Source organism: Pygoscelis adeliae, unplaced genomic scaffold (genome assembly GCF_000699105.1).
Source record: "Pygoscelis adeliae isolate BGI_AS28 unplaced genomic scaffold, ASM69910v1 Scaffold87, whole genome shotgun sequence".
NCBI lineage: Eukaryota > Metazoa > Chordata > Aves > Sphenisciformes > Spheniscidae > Pygoscelis > Pygoscelis adeliae.
Genome location: NW_008825098.1, coordinates 1944685 through 1953665, shown reverse-complemented (window position 1 = coordinate 1953665; position 8981 = coordinate 1944685). Strand labels below are relative to the sequence as shown.

The 8981-nt window shown below is 41.0% G+C and overlaps 1 protein-coding gene across 2 annotated transcripts in view; it reads left to right on the top strand.

Moving 5' to 3' along the window:
- Positions 1-46: 46 nt before the first annotated feature.
- The window catches only part of EMCN (endomucin), a 56700-nt gene continuing 47765 nt past the window's right edge, over positions 47-8981 (top strand). For both annotated transcript variants that reach the window (XM_009327036.1, XM_009327038.1), the window contains exon 1: positions 47-163. In XM_009327036.1, coding sequence (XP_009325311.1) covers positions 103-163 — 61 coding nt within the window. In that variant the 5' untranslated portion in view covers positions 47-102. The remainder of the gene's footprint in view (positions 164-8981) is intronic.

Genomic DNA, 8981 nt, shown 5'->3' with positions numbered 1-8981 from the left:
ACACACCTTTTTCCATGGAGTAATTAAGGCCTGCCTCAGAGTGAGAGAGCACTCCCTGCCCAGCTGTGCAAGGGAGAGCTGACAGCACCACCACCACCAAGCATGAAGCTCCTGGGGATTGCCTTCTTTTTCCTAGCTGTACTCTGTGTTTGCACTGTAGGAGGTAAGTTCTTTGGCTTTTTTGGATAGACTTGTCACATTTGTGGGGTGTTTTGTGAGCAAAAGCTTAGCTGTCAGTAGCTGGATGCTTTTTTTTTTTTTTTTAGTGCAGTGATTGAAAGACTGTGTGTTGGAGGAGAAGAAGGTACTAACTGGTAGTTGAGTTATATGTGTTCTGTGAAAAACTTTCCTGCCATTGTATTTTTGTGACAGCTCTCTTTTCTGGGTGTCATGAAGCTCCTCAATCTGAGAGGAGTTAAAAGCAGAGGTATATTTACAAAGGCTTTCTGTTCTGTTTTTCTTCTTTGAAATAAAGCATCTTTTGTAGAGATGGATTTAAGGGGGGAATTGAAATGTCTGTCAGATTTTGCAAATACTGCTCTTGCAAATCAAATCTATCTTGATGGATTTCCCTGGCAGTACGCCAGCAATGTTTGGCCAAGGGTATCTCTCAGAAATTATCTTAGTTTTGCCCCCAAAGGTATAGGGACTTACAGCATTTATCAAGTGTCAAACAATGAGGGATGCAAGCCTAGGGGCAATATTAGTTACTGAGTGCAATATCTTTTTAAAGTGATTCTCAAATGCACAGATTTAATAAAACTTTGTGGTGTTCATGTGGTCACTGAACTGCTGTTTTCATTATTCTTTAGCTAATCATGCTTTTACAGTGGAATTAACTAGTAAAACCTGAAAGGGTGAGAGAAACTGTAAGAAGTGCCAGAGTCTATCATCACCTTTGCCAAAAGATACATTTGAAGTCAAATCTGCTTTTTAGCTGTACTTTCATTTGGTGGCCCTCCGGTGTGAATACTCATGACCAAAGCTTCCACAAATGCCTATAGATTGCCTGTAAGGGATTTTATGAATCAGAAGTTAAAAAATTGATAATATTAGATTAACTGATCTAAAAAAAGTTAATCAACTTTTGCTCAGATTATGTGTTAAAATCTACAAATGTCTTTTGTGATGTATCTTATGCTATTGCTTGGGCTCACTGCTGTTAGAAAAAAAAAAATCAATAACGGAGATTAAAAATAAGATTTTGCCACAGAAAGAACTGCTTTTAAAACTATGTTAAGTAAGTACAAGCCCTGAAAGTCTGTGTTGAGGTACTATTTATTCTCTGTCTGCTACTCCTAGTAAAAATAGCCTTCCTGTCATTGTTAAACCTTTAATTTCACAACTTCTGAAAAGCAAAGTGGAGTTGGATCAAAAGGAACATATTTAACACAACAGTCCGTAAAGCTTATCAGAAAGCAACATGCAAAGGTGGGAGGAGTTCTGTCAATTTTATACAATTCTTTCAACAAATGACTTTCCCTCCTCTGCATGATATGAACAAGGCAGAACTGATGACAGCAAATAAGCAAATTTCATATAGGATACATTTGCTCTAAACAATTTTGGTTCTGTAAAAGTATTTTTTTTTAAATGCTTTATTGCAAGGTAGACACGGTAGTGAAATTCTGTTGGTAAATTCACATTAGAAAGTGAAGAATATGTGTGGGGAAATTTGGAGCATGTCTGTCTACCTTGTGAAAGTAAAAGAACATAATCTGGTCAAGCTTCCTTCAGGTTACCCCATGCATCACCTGTTAAGACAGAAGCAGTTTTATTGTCTGTTGTATCAGGCTGGACCAAAGTCTGTGGGTTTCCACTGGGGGTTTTTGTGATTGTTTAAGAGTCCTGGACATTTGGGCTGTAATGGCAGGATCTTATAATCTGAAGAGAGGAATGGATGGTAAGGAGGCGGACACCAGACTCCCTCGTGTTCAGTCTCCCTTTTTTGAGCATTGGAGACAGCAGCAAGACATTTCTTCAGTTGCTTAGAAACACTTTTAGTATTTTAAAATTATGCTCAGTAAAATTTAGAGAAGGTCAAATCACACCCTGGCGTTTTAATACTCCCTCCCTCAGGTTTTGGGGTAGTTTGTCTTCAAAGCTTACCAAGACAAGTAATGTGTGGGCTTGCAGCCTCTTCACATAATACACACAAGCTGCTTGTCTTTGTATCTTTTGTAAATCATGCAGAAGTGGGGAAGGATGCTTCCACTGTGGTTAGTAAAGAACATACCAAGTCTCCTGCGGGGCTTCCAAATTTCATGCCTTGTCTTCAGCCTGTATGCTGGCAGTGCTTTCTTGGTAATTTTCTAATTCATCTTGGGATCTTGCATCCTCAGAAGTTCCTAATATTTTGGTGGGATCTACCCTCTGTCAGCAAATTACTAGAGGCTCAGTTATGTACAGACAGGCCAATAGCCTCCTGACAACTTGTCCCTCCTCTCGAGGCTTTTCTCAACCCTTTGAGAGCTAAATGACATGCTTAAAGCAGGAGTTCCTTCATGCTCATCTCAAGGTGTTCAGTCCTCCTGGCATATTACCTTTTATTCTTACCTGCTCCAAAATGTATCTCAAATAGAAATGCTTTCTGGGTTGGTTCATAGCATTTCCAGCTTTAAACAAGGGACAGCACTGGAATGGGTCAAAGAATATATTGCCAAAGGATAGTAATCAAAAATGAGTCTGCATTAAGGTGTAATTACTTTTAAAATGTGTAAAGGTGTAGTTTGTTCTTCTAAAATATGAGGGGAGAGGAATTGGCACGTGCTTATAATGTAAGTGCTTAGAGGTTACATCTTCCTGTGCCTTGGCCTTGTAATACAGCATGGCTATGGCTACACGGCATAGCAGATGTCCTCCACAAAATGCTTGTAGCATACCAAAACTTCCTTCTCACTCAGGCACCCAAGTTTCTTTCTTGCAGAGATTATAGCAGAGAAGAGTAGGGTTGTGCTCCTCTTAGCATCAGTCTGGGTGCGTTCAGGTTATGCACTCAAATGTAGGAGCTGGAACGTACTGTCTCGTGTGGTAGATGTACAGTGGGTGGGTTTATTAACGTTTGATTAGTGACCCCTGTTGACAGCTAGCAGTACCTTTCTCCAAGAGTGCTCTTGTCAAAATTGATGGCACTACAAAAAAACAAGGGTGCTTTTCATTTTGGAAAGGTAGGAGCAAATCTTGGCATTGAGAGCCTGGTCCAAAGGCCACTGAAGCAATTTGGAGCTGTTCCATTACACTGTGGATCAACCCTAAGTTACGTGCTTCCCAACCCCCTTCCCCGTTAAGGGGATGCTGTGGAGCCCGGGACATCACCCCAACCCTACAACACAGCAGATTAATGCCGGCTCCCAGGCTGATAGCTTGAGAAAAGGGCTCCTGTAGTGAGTACATATATTTGCAGCCACCTGAACTCTGCTCTTGTCGATGTTAACTGGAGGAGATGGATAGCCTTTGCCTTTTCCATCTTCTATGCTCTCAGCTCACAAGCCTTCAAGTCTTTTAAAAAATTCATTTTAAAAATTAAATACTAACTAAACCATTTTGAGCATTTAAAGCTTTTGAGCATGGTCTCTCCTCATTCTGGGTTATTATTCATGGCTGTGCTTTGGGAGAGACCAGCAAGGCACAGACTGTCACAGTTGGATCGTTGTCTCACCTCTGAAAATTTGAGAAATGTGAATAGGTTTTAGATAACCAGCTGCTTTTTCACCCTTTAGCTTGCTTGAACCCAAACTTTGAATGTCTTGAGAGTTTGCCTGTTGTGAAAAAAAAATGTGTTTTGGGTGTTTGCACCATTCCTAGCAGTTTGCAAGACTAGCTTTGTCAAAGATCAGATTGTAGTGCTGGAGCTTACCGTAGCCTTTAATTGAGTTTTTGTTCCTGTACAGATTTTTTTCATTCTTTCTTCCCCCCCAGCTCCTGCTGCAACATTCCTTTCATTCATTAGAGCTTTCTCATATTGGGCCAGTTTTGCCTAATGGATCTTAAAGGTGTATTTATTACTGGACAGAAGAAAACTGCTTGTTCTAGCCCCAAACCCAAATGCAAGTTTACTGCATTTACTGAGGATAGAAGCAGATGGCTTGATACCTGCTTGATAAGGAGATTATGATTTGCAGCCAAAATAAATAGAAACTGAATTTGAAGGGCAAGTTGCCTGCAGCATTCGGCTCCAAACCTGAGAATACATAATGCCATATAACATGCCCAACAAATGGTTATCTCTTCTGAAAATTTACCAGAATGTTTTCTCTTTTATTTAGCTGTCTCTTTTATCTGGATTAAAACCTAGGGTTCTTATTAATCTTTACTCCTTTATAAATTAGGAAAAAAGATCTGCTGAAGATTATGTTTTGGTTTGGTTTTGTGGGTTTTTTCTAAATAGGAAAGGACCTTGAATTTGGTCTCCAGCTGTTTATACATCTGAGTCCTGTGTGAAAAACCCGCAAAAATGCAAAGTAAAAGTAATCTTTAAGAAACTCTCAACCTAGGGAAGGGAGTATTTTTAACTGGTGCCATTCGGTAGCCAGGCTAACTTCACAGTCTAAAGATGAGTAGGGCCCCACAGTAAAATCACATGCGAAAGACATCCTTATTACTTGTGTTCCTCATGAAGGGGGGGTGGCGTGTTGTTTGTTTGTATTTTTTGCTGAGACAACTCAAGGAAGACCCTTTAATGGTTTTATTTTGCAATTCTGTAAACAGAGAGACAATGTTGGATTTGTGTGTGTAGCAGCTGTTCTTTCCAAATACAAGTCAAGAATTAAAGACCTGGCTCCCCTAGAAGACAAACATTTACTTTTGGTTTCAGCTAGCACTCTAAAAATAGGTGTCCCAGATTTAAACAGAAGAGTCGAAACCCTGAGTCGCACCATGTCCTGCCATGCAAGCCACCGTTAATTGTCCCAGCACCTGAGCTATCAGGTAGCGATACCTTGGCATTCATCTTGTGAAAATGAATCCAGCCAGACCTACCTGCAGTAGAAGTGGTTTGACACCATTTAATATGATGCTATCTCTACGCTGTGCCTTCTGAACCTACCTCCCCATGTAAGAAAGCTGTGCTCTGATAATCACTTGCTGATATAATGGCTCTAAAGGAACAAAATTCAGCAGGCGTGATCTGCTGGGGTATTGTCCCCTTGCAGGAGAGGTAGAAAGGGGGTAGGAAGCCCTCTGATGCCACCTCCACATGTACAAGAGGCTGGTCTGGAGGGGTCCAAATTAATTCCAAATCTTTTTTTTTTGTCTCAGCAGCCAGGCTAGACAACAGCCCCTTTCAGGCCAGACTAACTAGCTAATGCTCCAAGGGTTACGTTTCAAACTAGTAACAGGGCAAGGATTTTCTGACTGCTTTTATGTGGAAAGTGGATGCTTGCTTGACTTTGGTACAGGTGAAAATCCTAGCCTATTTATCAATAGAGTATTTTTACAACAATTTTTAATCTCTTTTTTTCCAGTAGCACTAACATGCTCCTAGGTGTTAGCTGCATGTTGTAGGTAGCAACGCATCTCAGGTTGCTGAAACCACAGAGCAACTGGCACATAGTTTTGCATCATATTTATCTGCTGTAACCTTTCTGCCTTGTATCACTCTAATGAAATTATGCGTTTTGCCAGGATGGGAGCACTACACCAGCCTTGCTGTCTGAAGGTTTCTACAAGATAAGTAATCGTTCTAAAAAGCATATTCAGTTTGTCTTAATGTCATGATTTCTCAGTGTGGTACTTGGTTTGAGGAGTGTCAGTGTAATCAAAACTTTAGGGTTAAATCAATTAAATCCCTGATTATATTAATGAGATGTTTATGCTTCCTGCAGATTTCTTCTTTCATAATCTTTAGCAGGAGATTAATATCATATTTGGGCTTGACAGATTTGGCTATTGAGGCAACAACTGATCAGAATGGCAAAAGCTTTGGATTTTAGTTAGTCTGAGGAAAACAGTGCCAGGAGATTTACTTACCTTCTTGGCCAAGGATTCACATAATTTTCCTCTGTAAAATACCTTACTTATTTGTTGAGGTGCGTTTTCATTGCATGATAATTATTTTAAGTGATCAGAGCCCTATATATTCCTTCATTTTTTCCTAGTTTTCCCACTTCTTTGCATGCTCAACATTGAGTCTAGGCTTTTATTTGAAATACAGTGTTGATAACCTTCAAAATGTTAATGCATGTGGTGCTATCTATCCCAGTGTGAGGACAGTCTGAAATAATTTTTCTTTGACAGATGAATTACCCTCCTCATCTCAGCATGGGTTATATACCACAGCAATATAGATGCTGTAAACATCAGTGTTTGCAAACTCATTCAAAGGCTGTGGAAGCAAAAATATCACCAAACATTGTTAGGTGAAATGGCGAAAAAGTTGAGGATTGCTCTGGCAAGAAATGAGAAGTTACGGTTGGACTCGATGATCTTGGAGGTCTCTTCCAACCTTAATGATTCTATGATTCTATAAGTTCAAATGTTTTCGCTCCCAAATTCCCCATGTCACGTCCAGTAGAGAGGGGTGTCTTTGGACATGATACATGGCTAATGGTTCTGCTGCCATTCAAAGTCCCCAAAAGCCAAAATTTGGGCTTTTTTTGCCCAGGAATTACAGACTCTCTGAAACTCCTACCAAGTTGTCCAAACCTTATTTCCCCTTGACTCCTACAGATGGTCGTAAAGGCTGAAGTCTGTGGCATGTCAAAAGAAACATTTGGGGCCAACATGCAATTCAATTGTAGTTACTAATTTCTGCACAGGACCGTTAAAATCTCCTTCTGAAAACTACTGAATCCTATGGAATTTAACTCTGCTTTGCCACAAAACACATAGATCTTGGAAATTATAGCCAGCACCAAAAGCTGGCTGCCCAGAAAGGCTATTACAGTAGAGCAGCTTTAGGTTCTTTTTAGGAAGGTTTTTTTCTTACAAGAGTGGTGTATTAATATATTTGCTGTGGTTCAAAAGGCAGCAAATGTATTTACCAAACTGGAGCTTCACTTGCGACAACTTGCTAGAGTAGTTTCCAACATGTAACAAGAGGAAGAACTTATTAAAGATCTATGCCAAATAACCCAATCCCCGAGATGTGCCCATGACAGCAAGGGAAGGACACAGCACAGGTATTAGAGGCAAAAAATCTCCCAGTGTTTTTTGGTTCTTTGCACGTTTTATCCTGTCTAGTTCAAATGGCTTCAGAGGAATCCATTCTTTCCCTTTGCAAGCCATTCCCTGTGTTAATGGCATCATGTGGCTAGTGCATCTCAATGCTGTTGAATTCAGGTGAACTAGTGCGCAATTTATCTTATTTGCTTAGTGACACTTTCTTGTAATGCACTGCCTGCTTCCTCCCTAACTACGTTCACCCTGCATCTCTAAGAACTGGCAGAAAATACTGTTTTCAGGTGCAAAAACTGGAAAATGAGGATTGGTCGTTTACGGAAGAAATGGCCAAGGGAGAAGAAGAGCGTGTCCAGAGAAGGGCAACAAGGCTGGTGAGGGGTCTGGAGAACAAGTCTTATGAAGAGCGGCTGAGGGAACTGGGGTTGTTTAGCCTGGAGAAAAGGAGGCTGAGGGGAGACCTCATTGCTCTCTACAACTACCTGAAAGGCGGCTGTAGCGAGGTGGGTGTCGGTCTCTTCTCCCAAGTAACTGGCGATAGGATGAGAGGAAATGGCCTCAAGTTGCGCCAGGGGAGGTTTAGATTGGACGTGAGGAAAAATTTCTTTACTGAAAGAGTAGTTAAACATTGGAACAGGCTGCCCAGGGAAGGGGTTGAGTCCCCATCCCTGGAAGTATTTAAAAGACGTGTAGATGAGGCGCTTAGGGACATGGTTTAGTGGGCATGGTGTTGTTGGGTTGACGGTTGGACTCGATGATCTTAGAGGTCTCTTCCAACCTTAATGATTCTATGATTCTATGATAAGAGCAGAAGGGTTTGAGTAGGAATGGAACAACTCATTCACAATAGTTGTAATTGTCATGGGGAATAAAATTATGCTAATTGCCAATGAAAGTACAAGTGATGTCTATAGCTGTTCACGAACACGAGATGATCAGCTCCCAGCTCACCATGACTTCCCAGTGCACTGACTGGGACCCAGAGCTTTGACAAGCCTGAGCATCCTGAGTATGATCCGCTTTCTGCTCCACTAGGAAGCTGGTCATCAGCGTGGGTGCTGGCATGGCTATCGCAGCAGTTACCACTGCTCTTTGATAGTGTAGGTCCCCAGTGCTGACCCTCTGCTTCAAGTGCTCTCCTAGTAACAACTTTGTTTTTTTAGTTCCTACTTTGGAACATAAAGCATGTGAGAAAAGCATTTCAGTTTCGCATCTGAGCTTAGCAGTTGTATCAGATTGAATACTCATGTTATTGTGAATTTCTACCAATCAGCTTTGCAAGATACTCACAGACAAGGAGGTCTTCATCAGCTATATGTGCCAGTTACAGAAATCAGATATTTTGAAAGTATATCCTTCATCCTTGCATATAACATAACTCCAATGAGACTTTACTCCACTTTGGGCTTGCAAAGCTCATTTTGGGCTTTCCCATTGGGATATTCTGTACCATTTAACCTTTGTTCTAGGCGATGTGGAAAAGATGGAGGGACTCGGTTGAGCATAGAATTACATTAATTATAGAAGCAATTTACAGTGTTTCCACAGTAGTTTTCTGATGGGAACAGGTTTTTGATGCTCCAGAGGCTATCAGAGCTTTGTCAGGAACAGAGTGGCATGGGCGGGTGTGGCTGAAATGGGTGTCTAGGCTCATCCGGGATGTGCTAAAAATAAATACATCATAGCAGACACTGCAGTGACCCTTTCCTGAATTATACAATTAGTCACGTTGCTGGAGGTGCATTTGGATCACAAACATAGAGCAGAAGAACTATGATTTTACTAACTGCTGCAGCACGTTGCAAAGAAGAACTACCGATTGACCTGGGCTCAGCTTCCCCTCTGGCTGTTTTATATCTGCCCTA